This window comes from Brachyhypopomus gauderio, chromosome 1, assembly GCF_052324685.1.
Source record: "Brachyhypopomus gauderio isolate BG-103 chromosome 1, BGAUD_0.2, whole genome shotgun sequence".
NCBI lineage: Eukaryota > Metazoa > Chordata > Actinopteri > Gymnotiformes > Hypopomidae > Brachyhypopomus > Brachyhypopomus gauderio.
The window spans coordinates 20,491,345-20,508,126 of NC_135211.1; the positions used below are offsets into that span (position 1 = coordinate 20,491,345).

Here is a 16,782-nt window from a genome sequence, read left to right on the forward strand (position 1 = left end):
CTTCGCGACCCAGAGGGGGTCGTTGCCGGTTCCTGTTCCCGCTGCCCGTCAGCTGATCCCGCCTGTTGCCGCTGCCCGTCAGCCGGTCCCGCCTGTTGCCGCTGCCCGTCAGCCGGCCCCGCCTGTTCCCGCTGCTCGTCTGCTGGCCGCGCCTGTTCCCGTTCCCGCTGCCTGTCTGCCGGCCGCACCTGTTCCCGTTCCCGCTGCCCGTCTGCCGGCCACGCCTGTTCCCCTGGAGACTGTGCTGCCCACGTGTGGGCATGGACTTAATGTGCTCCCTGCTCCACCCTGTGGTCCTGTCTCGTTTCCCATGTTCCCTTTGCTCCCCAGTCCTATCCCTGGTTTCGTGTTGGTCCCTGTTCCCGTGGTTGTGTCTGTCCAAGTCTGTGTTCCTGTTCCAGTATCTGTGTCCAGTGGTGTCGTCTCGGTTCCTGTCCCCATGTCTGTTCCCAAAGTCATTACCCACCTTGTGCCCGTGCCTGTCTCTGTTGTCAATGGTGTCTTTGCCTCCGTGTTTGCCTCTGCCCTGTCCCCTGGCCCCACTCCTGTGTCTGCTCCCAGTCCTGTCTCGTCCGGCCCTGCTTCCATACCTCACCCTGGCCCTGCCTGTAATGCCACCCCCTCTCATAGCTGTCACTTCGGTTTCCCTATTCCCTCGTGTCTGTGTTGTTCCCTGCTCCTGGATCCCGCCCTGCTTGTCTGTTTCTATGGTTTTCCCTCGTCTGCCACACCCATGTTATCACCTGTTCCTAGTTTAGTTCTATGTATATTAGTCCCTGTGTCTCCCATGTCTGGATCGGTTGTTTTGTGTCTCGGTTCCCTTTGCCTTTTGCTGTTGCTATCTGTTTTGTCTTTATCGTGAGTATTTGTGTTCAGCGTGTGTTCTGCCTAGTCGTTGTTTCCCCTGTCTTGTTTTGTTCCTCGTGCCACCATGCCTGTTTACCTATGTTACTCTGATTGCCCTCCCGTTATGAATGACCCGTGACTGCTTCGATGACTACTATTATGGAATTCCCTTGATTAAATCTCGCTCTCCTCAGCGTTTGTGTCCGCCTCCCTGTTCTGCCTCGCGCAGTACATTACAAAGCTGTTCTACTTCGATACTTGAAGAAAAAAAACGTGCTCAATAAAATGTACTCATGTTCCAACGGTTTATTCAGTTAAACATGAAAATAGTACTGTAAGCCTACATACTTTAAGAGGGCATATTCAGTCAAACATGAATTTGTAAGCCTACATACTGTACATTAAAAGGGTTTGATAACATGTTTATTCAGCTAAACATGAGATTTGAAATGTAAGCCAACATTTAGTACAAGGGCTTGATAACCTTGTTTTTGGCGGTGGCGACTCTTCCCCTGGGCTGCATCAGTGTTTCACCCAACGACAGCAGCATTAGCAAACGGGTGCTTTGTGTTTAAATGGTACTTCAGACTGGTAGAACTCCTACAATAAACTAATTCCGCATTGCATAAGGTGCAAACAACTTTAGGCTTGTCAATAGTTTGCTTACCTATTTTGACCCAGCTCGCCATTAAACTTTAAGAATAGATTAATGGCGATATTTTTTATATCGCCCGATAGGTGTATCACATTATCGAATGCCGATAACGCTGATAACGCCGATAACTGCCCACCACTAATAAATATTTAACTTAATATTTAACTTAATATTTAGCTTAAGCCCACTCCTGCCCTCCGCCTTTCACCATGAGCAACTCCAGAAGGGAAGAAAGTCCAGCCTTTCTCGAGAGGATTGTATCCAGAAATCAAACTGTGCATTGAGGTGAGCCCAACTATATCTAGGTTGTATCTCTCAGCTTCACGCGCCACTTCAGGCTCCATCCCAACCAGAGAGGTTACATTCCATGTCCCAAGTGCCAGCTTCAGTAACCGAGGATCAGAATGCCAAAGCAGCAGCCTTCGGTCTTTGCCCAATCTACAATGCTCCAGACCTCTAGAACTACATCTCCCACAGGTGGTGGACCCATAGAAGAGGGTCTCTGATCAGAGCTTATCTTTCATGTCTTTAACTGTTTTGAGTATGTGGTGAGGGGAACCTGGCCCTAGATCAGTTCTGTAAACTCACCTTTAGCCCTTTTGCCCTGTTTATAGCTCTTAGAGGCCTCAGGACCCTCAGCACTCTGAGAATCTTTACCACAGAGATGGCACTGGACCTGAAGAGATCAGCACAGGCTAAGCACCAACACAAACTGCAGGACATCACCATACACAACATGTGTTGTGAAAAGCGCTATACAAATATATTTGATTTGATTTGATACACACTGCAGGACATCATCACACCACACACACTACGGGACATGGCCACACCACACATACTGCAGGACATCACCACACAGATACTACAGGACATCACCACATACACTGCAGAACATCACCACACATACTGCAGGACTTCATATATGACAGGCCCATATACAGTCATACTAGTACATTTGTAAGTTACTCTGGATAAGAGCAACTGCCAAATGCTGTAGTTGTATGTAGTAGGTATGTAAATGTAATGTTAATGTAATGTAAATATAAATAGGTTTGTTACTCACTCCATTCCCATTGACAACAGAGAGACACCGACCACAATGAGGTCCAAGATGTTGAAGGAGTTTCGGCAGAAGGAGCCTTTGTGTAAGAAGGCACCATAAGTGGTCATCTGGAATACACAGAGAAGATCTGAGCCAGCCACAAAGCTGAAGAAGGGTCAAGCTCACATTGCAGCACTACAGATGTTACAGGTACAGATGTTACAGATCTTACAGATGTTCCAGATATTGCAGTTACAGATGTACCAGCTACAGATATTACAGCTACAGATGTTACAGCTGTTAGTTACAGTTGTCACAGATGTTTCAAATGTTATATTACCTTCAGTACAATTTCTGCAGTGAAGACTGATGTGAAAACATAATCAGCATAAGCCAGAACCTAAAACCCAACAGGAGGAAACATGTTACCTGTGTCTAGACAGTCAAACATTACTGTTATCTGTGTCTAGACAGTCAAGCATTAGCCTACTGTTATCTGTGTCTTACATTTCACATGTTAGCGGGCGCTCAGGTACTGTACCTGGTTTCTAAAAGAAACAGGGTCAATAGGATCTTCAGCAGCTAAAGAGATACTGCTGAGTAAGATGAAGAGGAGGATGATGTTGGTGAAGGCTGTAGCGTTGATGATACGGTGGCACAGTTTACGGAACCTGGGAGAGAAAGCCTAAATTCACAAGCAATCCCTCACAGAGAAAAGTGTGATAACCTGTAACAATATATCTAATATTTGAGGACAAATTACTTAGACATGAAATGGAACATGGGATAATCTAATTTGATAAACTAATGCAGTATTGTGACTTATCCCCAAGCTCTATATAATTAGGATAGCATTCTTTCACTGCACTGTTCTATCAGTATGATCTAAAAAAATAATTCCTGCAAAGTTAGGATTGCTCCCTGTTCAACTAGTTAATTTTCACAGCAAGAAACATTACTATGACTTTCAATACATCTGTCTGTGCCTCCTGGGGCTAATAAACACCAAGGCAGAAAGGATATCCGAAGCCCTGGGCAGAAGGGCTGCTCTCACTTGTTCTGAGGGCCAAAAATGAAGAAGGAGCTGGCCTCGGGCATAGGTACCACAGTCTCCTTCAACTGCAGGTCTGCCATTGGCCGAGGCCGAGGGCTGCTTGGGATCTCTGGTTCCTCCTCCTCGTCGTCACCTGGGTAGCGGGTCAGACCCTCACAGTAAAGGGCAGTAGATAGAGAGCAGTGCAGTATGAAGGTCTGAGATGACCACTAGGAGGTGCTGTGTTGACGCTGCGCTTCAGAGGGAAGATCCTGCAGCAGATTCTCACCTGGGAAATCAGCAGGTGGGAAAGGATCCTTGATCTCATTCACATTGGACTCAAACTCGTCCACCTTCAGCTGTCCACACAGAATAAGCAAACATTCAGTCTGCAGTGTGAACCATACAGTGGAGTGTCTACAGAGTGTGTAGTTTATGTGTTAACACAGAATGTGTAGCTTGTGTGTTATTGTTGTGTGCTATGTGTGTGTGTCACTGTAGAACGAGTGGAGGATATGTGTCATTGGGGTATGTGCGGTGTGTGGGTTACTGTGGACAGTGTGTCAGTGTGTGTACAGAGTGTGAGTATATAATGTAGTCTCACCTTGGCTGTGGTTGGAATGCCCTCAGTCTTTGCTCTCTGCTCTGCCAGTTTCTTAGACAGCATACACTTCTCCTCATCACCTTTATCACCCATGTTTGCCCTACAGCACACACAGCAAACCATACCTGCAGGTCAGTGGGGCATACGCAAGTTAATGCCACACGCAGGACACAGCTTACGCAGGTTAGGACAATATGGACAGAGGACACAGTACACACACGTTAGGAGCATACACAGGACACAGTGCATACAGGTGAGCAGGTCAGCATACACACAGTGCATTCAGGTGAGCGGGTCAGCATACACACAGTGCATTTAGGTGAGCGGGTCAGCAGTAGCACATGCTGCCCCCGTGGGTCCGCAGCATGTGACCTTTGACCCCACCTCAGCAGCTTCTTGCGTTTTTTTTCCTCCGCCTTCTCTTTCTGAGCAGACGTGAGACTCTCTGCTTCAGCCAAGTTGTCCACAGCAACAGCCAAGAACACATTCAGCAGGATGTCTGGATTAGACAGCTTGGGAAAGCACACATAAACACAGAAGTACATGGACAAACATATACACACATATATACAAAAAGCCATACACACACTTAGACTCACATATACATACATATATACAAACAGCCATATACACACTTAGACTCATATATACATACTCACATATGCTTTTAATCCCCCCCCCCCCCCCCCCCCCCCCCACACACACACACACACACACACACTAGCCTGAAGGATACAGTTCCCACAGACAAACAGAATGATGAAGTAAATGCTGACAAGGATGCCGGGAATGACAGGACCTCCATGAGCCATGATGCCATCATACATTACACTGTTCCAGTCCTCTCCTGTTAGAATCTAGAGAGAGAGAGAGAGAGAGAGAGAGAGAGAGAGAGAGAGAGAGAGGGGTTGGGGGATGGAGGTGAGGAGAGAGAGGCAATTAGAAATACTAAATATCATACAATTTCAATGTAATGATCAGTGGCTACAGCACTCCTCTATCAAATTATCCAGAGAATAAATGCTACTTATACATATAAACAAGAACAATTAAAAATCTAAGCAGGGCACACAGCAAGCCTTGCAGCAAAATATGTACCAACATGTCATCATGTCATTATGTCGTCACCTGAGAAACAGTCAGACTCCCCTTTACTCATTCCTACATCCCACAGTCTTCTTTGCTAAACATGGTTTACATATTAACTAGTTATAATGTTTCTGAGGAGATAGCTGAACAGCAAAAGAGAGAGAGAGAGAGGGAGAGAGAGAGAAAGAAAGAGAGAGAGAGAGCGAGGGAGGATCTTCAGGATGAAGTGAGGAGGGGTTCTCTCAGGTACCTGGAATACAGTGATCAGGGCCTGTGGGAAGGTGTCAAAGTTGCTCCTGCGTACTCTCTGGTCAGAGAAGTTAAACTTGCCCCCAAACACCTGCATGCCCAGCAGAGCGAAGATGACAATGAAGAGGAAGAGGAGGAGGAGGAGGGATGCGATGGATCGGACTGAGTTTAGCAGAGACGCCACCAGGTTGCTGAGAGATGTCCAGTACCTTACAGATATGCAACATCAGTCATTACCACTTAATTAAGTAATGGAGTGTTCAGCATGACAGCTGCTTACTGATTATTCTGAGTCCAGATCAGCTAACAATTATATTGTGGAATTCTATTTGTTTTAGAATGCATTTCTATACATTATGCATATTTTTATTTGAATTACAATTAATGTGTAAAAGGTTCTGAAAATAAAGCTGTAGGTGGGTATAAAACTGCTGCAAATGTCTCAGGAATGGGACCGTTACTGTGAATACGCTTGGAGCTGGCACAACACGTACTTGGTGACTTTGATGAGGCGTAGCAGACGTATGCAGCGCATAACGGAGATGCCCATGGCAGACATGATGCCCATGTGGACCAGGACGACCTCCAGGATGCCCACAGACACCACGAAGCAGTCAAAGCGGTTAAATAAGGACAGGAAGTACGAGGGCAGGCCCAGCGCGTACATCTTCAGGACCATCTCCATGGCGAAGAGACAAAGCAGAGCTGTGTTTGAGTCCTCTGTGGACAACAGCAGATGCAGGGAGCGACAAATTAGCATAGCTGTGATGTGCAATATAGAAACACAGAGATGGAAAAGTTACATTTGTATAGCTGTGACTTCCAGTCCAGCAACACAGTGATGGAACAGTTAAATTATCCAGTGACACAGTGAAATACTGGGAGAGCAGACGCTGTCAGACCCCACTGCCTAGTGAATCCTGACATCATCACGAAATTTGTCTAAACTGCTGTGTCACCTTGGAATGTAGTGAGAGACTCTGACTGCTGATGGTGTTCGGTGGCGATGACCAGCGTGTTGCAGAACACCAGCAGAAACACCAGCCAGTAGAAGAGCCTGGACTTCACCCACACACGGCACTTCCTCCTGGACAAGCGGTTCCAGCGGCGAGCAAGTCGGCTAAGGGTAATACAACAAAGAATGGTGGCTGGAAAGAAGCCTGGAGTCTTCCCCCCAATACACTAATCCCCTAACACACATCCCCCTAATACACTAATCCCCTAACACACATCCCCCTAATATAGGGACTTGGATATTTCCGCATGACAATGATTGAGCCGCGGCCATTTTTCTCCGGTCGCGCTGTCTAAGCGAAATCAGTCATCGCAAGCGCGCGGTAAAAAAATCGCTGTTTTTATCGGTTTGTAGGAGGTTCTTCCCAGAGTTTTCGTAATATGACATAAGTGAATGTTCACTTTCTCTCATCCCGTTAGAAGAATTCGCATTTCGCGCTCATGTTTCTTTTTGAGCCTGGTTGAATTTTAACTTCGCGTTTGGACCGTTCAAAAACATTGTGGGACTGTTCAAAAGATATTAATAGATACGTGGACCGTTACAATATATTCTTGTTTATTGTTTCCTTAAGTTTTATCCCAGTCTGTACAGTTTAAGGTAGTGTTTTAAGGGTCCCAAGACAACGTGTTGGTCCGATGAACCATGATAACGGCGGGCACGGACTAGCCACATGCTAAAACTAGCCAGGGTTGCCAGGTCCTATAAAAATATCTCGCACAAAGTCAGTGTAAAACCCGCCCTTCAGCAGCCTAAACTAGCCCAAAGCTATTGACGGGAGAGGGGGTGGCGAGTGTTTAAAATGGAGACAAATTAAGTATTAATATTAAGTATTAATTAAGTATTAATCTACTGCCCTTTACTGTGAGATATCGCGATCGATTCTTTGTGTTGACTTGTAACTCCCGCGGTGGCCCAAGTCAAATGTAGCCAAAAAAACGCACCCCGCCACCCCAGAATTTTTACCCGCGGCTGGATTTTCAAACAAGCCCAAGTTGGCGTGAAAACCGCGAACCTGGCAACTATGGCCACATGCTAAAACTAGCGCACATTTCTTGATCACAAGATTTAGGTTAATTGCATTAAAAAATAGGGCCGATTTAAATGTGAATATCTTTGGAATGGCTTGATCAAATTTGACAATTGAGGCGTCTTTTTTTAGTTATATTGTGCTGCATCTAATAAAACTATTTTAAATGTGATTAAATAATTTTGAAAAAAAAAGTCCAAGTCCCTACCTAATACACTAATCCCCTAACACACGCCCCCCAATACACTAATCCCTTAATACACTTCCGCCAGTACACTAATCCCCTCTAATACATTTCCCCACTAATACACTAGTCCTCTAATACAGTTCCCCCCTAATACACCACCCCACTAATATACTACTCCCCAAAAACACTTCACCCCAATACACTTCCTCCCTAATACACTACTCCTCTAATTCACTTCCCCCAATACAATACTCCCTAATACACTACTTCCCTAATGCACTACTCCCCTAATACACTACCCACTAATACACTACTCCCCTAATACACCACCCCACTAATACACTACTCCCCTAATTCACCACCCCACTAATACACTACTCCCCTAATAAACCACCCCACTAATACACTACTCCCCTAATTCACCACCCCACTAATACACTACTCCCCTAATTCACCACCCCACTAATACACTACTCCCCTAATAAACCACCCCACTAATACACTACTCCCCTAATTCACCACCCCACTAATACACTACTCCCCTAATACACCACCCCACTAATACACTACTCCCCTAATACACCACCCCACTAATACACTACTCCCCTAATACACCACCCCACTAATACACTACTCCCCTAATTCACCACCCCACTAATACACTACTCCCCTAATAAACCACCCCACTAATACACTACTCCCCTAATTCACCACCCCACTAATACACTACTCCCCTAATTCACCACCCCACTAATACGCTACTCCCTACAGACCCTAAACTCACAGGTTCATGTTTGTCTGATTTTTCTATGTTGTCTTACATGTAGTACATCAGGCGGTTCAGACTGTCCAGCTCAAACAGACTCTCTGTCTCTGAAGCTCCTTCTTGTAGGGGCATGAGACCTTTGGAACACAGTGATACAACAGGGTAAAACATGAGCTTCTAAATCTCGTGTCGTGTGTCGTGTTCTGAGGAGTGTGGATGGTTGTGGCTGTGCTGGGCAGAGAGCAAACACACTACCTTGTCCCTCCTGGTCGGTGTCCATCACCTCGGCCTGCGTAATCCACTCCATATAACCCTTCACATCTTCATCCAACTGCTGACGCTCACGGAGCTGCTGGTACTCACCACTGCGCGAGCTTTTCTCGCGCTCTTTAGTAAACTCACTGCAAATAACACACACAAGCACAAACTCACACACACCCTACATGTATCAGATTTATATTCACATGCTACTCCATACCATCCCTACACTGAAAAACACATTATGATGATACAAACTCTGCATTGATAATAGCAATTAAAAGGAGTGTGCATGATACTGACCCACAGAGGACACCCAGAACCATGTTTAAGATGAAGAAAGAACCCAGCAGAATCAGTGTGACAAAGTAGAGCCAAGGCCACTCCATCCCAATAGCATCATTAACCTGTACACACACACACACACACACACACACACACAAATTAAACTCAGTATTATTATTATGAAAGAATTATTAGTGATGATACCTTGCTATACAAACCCAGTAAAGCACATCAGTCCAGCCCTGCATGGTGATGCACTGGTAGACAGTGAGCATGGAGAAGCCCAGGTTATCGAAGTGTGTGATCCCTTCGTTGGGCCCCGGCCAGCCGGGCTTACACACTGTTCCATTCATAGTGCAGCGGCGACCATTGCCTGCTTCTGCACACGGAGATGGCTCCTCATTCTCTACTGTGGCTATGACATCTGCAGGGCACACAGAAACACACTAGTGCATTATATCTTTAAAAGATGATTATGTCAAATTTAACTCTAAGGATAAACTTAGAAAACTCTAGCAATCTTAGAATGATACAGTAAGAGATGTGTGTTCGAATGCATTAAGAGGTGTATGTTGTACTGGAGTGAGAGGTGTGTGTTGTACTGGAGTAAGAGGTGTGTTACCTGTGCCAGTGTAGTAACAGGTTTTGTGCATCTTGCACTTGAACAGCTCAAGGCCGATGATGGCATAGATAGTGACCATGAAGAAGACCAGCAGAGAGATGTGAAACAGTGGTAACATGGACTTCAGAATGGAGCTCATCACCACCTGCAGGCCTGGAGGAACATTTACATTCTTGTTTATCAAAAGCATTGATAATACATACCTGGTTCTACTGCCGAAAATGTACTGGCATATTCCCTGAGTTATATCATGGGTGAGTGTTGGTGGTAGATTATACATGTTAGTAATGGATCATCGGTGGGCATTGGTGGTAGATCATTGGTGGGTATTGGTGGTAGATCATTGGTGGGTATTGGTGGTAGATCATTGGTGGGTATTGGTGGTAGATCATTGGTGGGTATTGGTGGTAGATCGTGGTAGATCATGGGTGTATTTTGATGGCAGAACATGGTTGGGTGTTAGATGGGTGGGCGGTAGATTGTAGGTGTTGGTGGCACATCATGTGTTGGTGCTGATAGTATGGTAGATTGTGGGTGGGTATTGGTAGATCATGGGTGGGTATTGGTGGTAGATCATGGGTAGGTGTTGGTGGTAGATCACAGTAGATCATGGGTGGGTATTGGTGGTCGATCATGGGTAGGTGTTGGTGGTAGATCACAGTAGATCATGGGTGGGTATTGGTGGTAGATCATGGGTAGGTGTTGGTGGTAGATCACAGTAGATCATGGGTGGGTATTGGTGGTAGATCATGGGTAGGTGTTGGTGGTAGATTGTGGGTGGGTGTTAGTGGTAGATCATGGTAGATTCTGAGTGGGTGATGGTGGTATATCAATGGTGGTCATGTGACTCACTAGGGACCCCAGAGACAAGGCGTAGTGGCCGCAGCACCCTGAAAGCTCGTAGTGCCTTCATATCAAATCCTCCACCCTTCTGCTCCACTGGAGCCTCCACCCCACTGATGTTATTGATGAAATCCACAACGATAGTGAACAGCCTGGGACACAAGGAGGGAGATGGAGACGTTGTTAGGTACTCATTCCACTCTCATTCCACACTACACATTACATATATATGAGCACTCAATACACAACACACTACATATGAGCACTCACTACACACACTACACACTACATATGAGCACTCACAACACACTACCCACTACATATGAGCCCTCAGTCCACACTACACACTACATATGAGCACTCACTACACAGTTACACATTACATATGTGCACCTGCTATAGAGTTACACACTACATACGAGTACTTACTACACAGTTACACACTACATATGACCACTTGCTACACACTACATATGAGCACTCAGTCCACACTACACACTACATGAGTGCTCACTACACAGCTACACACCACATATGAGCATTCACTACAAACAGTTACACACTACATATGAGTGCTTACTACACACAGTTACATACTACATATGAGCACTCACTACACACTTCATATAAGCACTCACGACACACAATACACACTACATGTGAGCGCTCACTCCACAGTTACACACTACATATTAACACTCACTACACACAGGTAAACACTACATATGAGCACTCAATACATACAGTTACACACTACATACTGTTTGAGCACTGACTACACAGAATTACACACTGCACACAATTACATACTGATCACATTTAATCTGTGTATTGTTTATGTTAGAGTATTTAATGTGTGTATTGTTTGTGCCCATCGCTCGTCTGTATTTGAGTCTGTCCTCTGTTGCATTCGTGTGGTAAATATTCTTTGTTGTGAAACACAACCGCACCATTTTCAATAAACGTCATTTGTGTAAGGCAACGCCTCAGTCTGCCATCCATCCTCAGCACTCCTTACAGGGAGCATGAATTACATATTTAAAGAGCCTCATGTCTTACCCCATAGTCACAATTACAAAGTCTAGAATGTTCCAACAATTTCGCAAGTATGCGTCTGCGTGGAAGAGGAATCCGTAAGCCACGATTTTCAGGAAGCACTCCAATGTGAATATGATCAGGAAGATGTACTCCAGACTTTCCTGTTGACACAGAGTCATAGTGTGTTACTACTGAATTCTCATTTCTAAATGACTGGATTTGCGAATGCCATTACTATGCATCTAACACCTATGTGTGAGGTACAGAATTACTGACACAAACGTAAAAACACAGAATGAACTCAGTTTGATGATGAAGTCTTATCATGTTGCTCTTGTATTGATTTAACCTTTGCCATTTATCAAGTACTGAGTGGAATTACCTGTGCAAGTCTATAACATTAAGAGGAGATACTCAGCCACTTTGTGATGTGTGCAGTGTGTGTGTGCAGTGTGTATGCCGTGTGTGTGAGGAAGACAGAGCGGTCTCCCAGCTGTGACTCTATGGCATTAGTGAGAGAGATGTTCATCAGAGCTGAGCTCTTTCATTGTCTCCACAGCTGTATCAGATGACCCCTCATCTCCAGGAGCAAATGACCCCTCAGCATCATGAGCAAATGACCCCTCAGCATCATGAGCAAATGACCCCTCAGCACCATGAGCAGATGACCCCTCAGCACCATGAGCAGATGACCCCTCAGCATCATGAGCAGATGACCCCTCAGCTACAGGAGCTGTTTGGAGCTTTAAGTGGCAGTTAGATGTACACACATGTACCACAGGCATTTCAATGTGGTCATACTGCTGTGCTACGAACAATAATGACACACCATAACAAATACAGTAATACTGACTTTGTGACACCTTAATATGCTGGTCACAGCCACACGAGAGCTTTGCTTATGTTAATAAACTGTATATTGTGTGTGTGTGTGTGTGGGTGCACACAGAGTGAGAGCTCTTCTAAATTTAAAGGTTTCTCTCAGACTGTGTCATAGCCACCTGCTCTTCTCAATCGTCTGGCTCAAGGGCAGATACATGCACACACACACACACACACACACACACACACACACACACACACACACACACACACACACACACACACACACACACACACACACACCACAAACATACACACACACACACACACTGACACCTGTTAGTGAACAAAGGGAGTAACGGAGATTTAGTGTAGCAGCCTGGTCTGCTCAGATGGTAATGTGACTGCATGTGAGTACATGCAAAAATATTGTCATTCAGTTAAATGTCTGGATATTTGGATAATCATATTAATGAACAGATGAATAATAAACGGATTACTCATCATTATCATCATCATCATCATCATCATCATCATCATCATCTTACACAGCAATACACCCTATTACCAACTTTCACGAATTTCACATACCACTGTAATTTATATTGACAAAATAAAATAATACTGTATAATACAATGCTAAAATACTAATGTAAAATAAAAAAGCCCAATTAAATTTGCAGACCTGCCTAAGCCAGGATTTAAAACCACATTTAGAGATCACATTCCTAAAATTATTCATAAGACTACTGTACAGTTTAGGGGCTATTTAAGGATAAATAACTGATCCACTGATCAGCTGTAAGGAACAGTAGTCCTGAGTGAAGCAGTAGTAGAACACGGACTGCAAGACTCCACAAGATCAGAGAGACATGCAGGATCAGGAGACATGCAGGATCAGGGAGAGACATGCAGGATCAGGAGACACATGCAGGATCAGGAGACATGCAGGATCAGGGAGACATGCAGGATCAGAGAGACATGCAGGATCAGGAGACATGCAGGATCAGAGAGACATGCAGGATCAGGGAGACATGCAGGATCAGAGAGACATGCAGGATCAGGAGACATGCAGGATCAGAGAGACATGCAGGATCAGAGAGACATGCAGGATCAGGGAGAGACATGCAGGATCAGGAGACATGCAGGATCAGGGAGAGACATGCAGGATCAGGAGACATGCAGGATCAGGGAGAGACATGCAGGATCAGGGAGAGACATGCAGGATCAGGGAGAGACATGCAGGATCAGGAGACATGCAGGATCAGGGAGAGACATGCAGGATCAGGGAGACACATGCAGGATCAGGGAGAGACATGCAGGATCAGGAGACATGCAGGATCAGGGAGAGACATGCAGGATCAGGGAGAGACATGCAGGATCAGGGAGACATGCAGGATCAGGGAGAGACATGCAGGATCAGGGAGACATGCAGGATCAGGGAGACATGCAGGATCAGGGAGACACATGCAGGATCAGGGAGACATGCAGGATCAGGGAGACATGCAGGATCAGGGAGACACATGCAGGATCAGGGAGACATGCAGGATCAGGGAGAGACATGCAGGATCAGGGAGACATGCAGGATCAGGGAGACACATGCAGGATCAGGGAGACATGCAGGATCAGGGAGACATGCAGGATCAGGGAGACATGCAGGATCAGGGAGAGACATGCAGGATCTCTGTCATTAAAGGTTCAAATGTTGTATGTAAGTCTCTGTAGTCAAACTGAACATGAAGGCAGTGCAGAGTGAGGAACACAGGAGTAATGTAAACACTGGAGTAATGTAAATACTGAAGTAATGTGAACACTGGAGTAATGTAAATACTGAAGTAATGTGAACACTGGAGTACAATGAACACTGGAGTAATGTAAATACTGGAGTAATGTGAACACTGGAGTACAATGAACACTGGAGTAATGTAAACACTGGAGTACAATGAACACTGGAGTACTGTGAACACTGGAGTACAATGAACACTGGAGTAATGTAAATACTGGAGTAATGTGAACACTGGAGTAATGTAAACACTGGAGTAATGTGAACACTGGAGTAATGTGAACACTGGAGTAAGGTAAATACTGGAGTAATGTGAACACTGGAGTACAATGAACACTGGAGTAATGTAAACACTGGAGTACAATGAACACTGGAGTAATGTAAACACTGGAGTACAATGAACACTGGAGTACTGTGAACACTGGAGTACAATGAACACTGGAGTAATGTAAACACTGGAGTACAATGAACACTGGAGTACTGTGAACACTGGAGTACAATGAACACTGGAGTAATGTAAACACTGGAGTAATGTCCTCTGAGTTTGCTTTCCTGCTACAGATGCAGTCAGCTGAACCTGCATGCAACACTGGTCTAATGTAGAGGTTATTGTAGAGGTTATTGTAGAGGTTAATGTAGAGGGTGCTAGGTTTTCAGTTTGTTGTGCACTTGTTTTGGATAATCCTTTTTTGGATAAGTTTATTAAAAATGACCATAACTCAGAAAATATTTTGTGATCCTTTAAAAAAACAAACAACTCTTAGGACAATTAATTGAGGGTATCAAACTTAACAGCTAAAGATATCAACAACATCACCTCAGAGTCTGAGCCACAATAAACAGTGTGTGTGTAGTGCGTGCGTGTGTGTGTGTGTGTGTGTGTGTGTGTGTGTGTGTGTGTGTGTGTGTGTGAGTGTATGTGTGTGCATGCGTGTGTGTGTTTACGTATGTGTGCGTGTATATATGGGAGTGTGTGTGTGTGTGTGTGTGTGTGTGTGTGTGCGTGTATATATGGGAGTGTGTGTGTGTGTGTGTGTGTGTGTGTGTGTGTGTGTGTGTGTGTGTGTGTGTGTGTGTGTGTGTGTGTGTGTGTGTGTGTGTGTATGTGTGTGTGTGTACCCACCAGGTTGCTGTTGGTGTTGTTGGTGTCCTCTTCTGGCATGGGCATGAACACAGCAAGAGCCACACAGTTAGCGAAGATGGTGAGCAGGATGATGACCTCAAATGGCCTGAGAGTGGTGCTCAAGGTAAATAACTCCTCACCATTAACACTCTCACCACACCCTCCTCACCTTTAACACTCTCACCACACCATCCTCACCATTAACACTCTCACCACACCCTCCTCACCATTAACTCTCACCACACCCTCCTCACCATTAACACTCTCACCACACCCTCCTCACCTCTAACACTCTCACCAGACCCTCCTCACCATTAACACTCTCACCACACCCTCCTCACCATTAACACTCTCACCACACCCTCCTCACCTCTAACACTCTCACCACACCCTCCTCACCATTAACACTCACCACACCCTCCTCACCATTAACACTCTCACCACATCCTCCTCACCATTAACACTCTCACAACACCCTCCTCACCATTAACACTCTCACCACACCCTCCTCACCATTAACACTCTCACCACACCCTCCTCACCATTAACACTCTCACCACACCCTCCTCACCTTTAACACTCTCACCACACCCTCCTCACCTTTAACACTCTCACCACACCCTCCTCACCATTAACACTCTCACCACACCCTCCTCACCATTAACACTCTCACCACACCCTCCTCACCTTTAACACTCTCACCACACCCTCCTCACCTTTAACACTCTCACCACACCCTCCTCACCTTTAACACTCTCACCACATCATCCTCACCTTTAACACTCTCACCACACCCTCCTCACCTTTAACACTCTCACCACACCATCCTCACCATTAACACTCTCACCACACCCTCCTCACCTTTAACACTCTCACCACACCCTCCTCACCTTTAACACTCTCACCACACCCTCCTCACCTTTAACACTCTCACCACACCATCCTCACCATTAACACTCTCACCACACCCTCCTCACCTCTAACACTCTCACCACACCATCCTCACCATTAACACTCTCACCACACCCTCCTCACCTTTAACACTCTCACCACACCCTCCTCACCTTTAACACTCTCACCACACCATCCTCACCTTTAACACTCTCACCACACCCTCCTCACCTTTAACACTCTCACCACACCCTCCTCACCATTAACACTCTCACCACACCCTCCTCACCTTTAACACTCTCACCACACCCTTCTCACCATTAACACTCTCACCACACCCTCCTCACCTTTAACACTCTCACCACACCCTCCTCATCATTAACACTCTCACCACATCATCCTCACCTTTAACACTCTCACCACACCCTCCTCACCTTTAACACTCTCACCACACCCTTCTCACCATTAACACTCTCACCACACCCTCCTCACCTTTAACACTCTCACCACACCCTCCTCACCTTTAACACTCTCACCACACCCTCCTCACCATTAACACTCTCACCACACCCTCCTCACCTTTAACACTCTCACCACACCC

General features: G+C 45.6%; 1 protein-coding gene across 2 annotated transcripts in view; it reads right to left on the reverse strand.

The window, feature by feature from the left end:
• cacna1sa (calcium channel, voltage-dependent, L type, alpha 1S subunit, a) overlaps nt 1–16,782 on the reverse strand; it is a 42,135-nt gene that overhangs the window by 22,920 nt on the left and 2,433 nt on the right. For both annotated transcript variants that reach the window (XM_077001125.1, XM_077001124.1), the window contains exons 2-21: nt 15,291–15,396; nt 11,584–11,723; nt 10,534–10,676; nt 9,682–9,834; nt 9,278–9,483; nt 9,078–9,181; nt 8,772–8,917; nt 8,572–8,653; nt 6,481–6,641; nt 6,016–6,241; nt 5,523–5,730; nt 4,920–5,040; nt 4,568–4,682; nt 4,184–4,283; nt 3,869–3,938; nt 3,601–3,733; nt 3,088–3,217; nt 2,887–2,946; nt 2,568–2,674; nt 2,090–2,177 (exon numbers count right to left, since the gene is read on the reverse strand). In XM_077001125.1, coding sequence (XP_076857240.1) covers nt 2,090–2,177; nt 2,568–2,674; nt 2,887–2,946; nt 3,088–3,217; nt 3,601–3,733; nt 3,869–3,938; nt 4,184–4,283; nt 4,568–4,682; nt 4,920–5,040; nt 5,523–5,730; nt 6,016–6,241; nt 6,481–6,641; nt 8,572–8,653; nt 8,772–8,917; nt 9,078–9,181; nt 9,278–9,483; nt 9,682–9,834; nt 10,534–10,676; nt 11,584–11,723; nt 15,291–15,396 — 2,599 coding nt within the window. The remainder of the gene's footprint in view (nt 1–2,089; nt 2,178–2,567; nt 2,675–2,886; nt 2,947–3,087; nt 3,218–3,600; nt 3,734–3,868; nt 3,939–4,183; nt 4,284–4,567; nt 4,683–4,919; nt 5,041–5,522; nt 5,731–6,015; nt 6,242–6,480; nt 6,642–8,571; nt 8,654–8,771; nt 8,918–9,077; nt 9,182–9,277; nt 9,484–9,681; nt 9,835–10,533; nt 10,677–11,583; nt 11,724–15,290; nt 15,397–16,782) is intronic.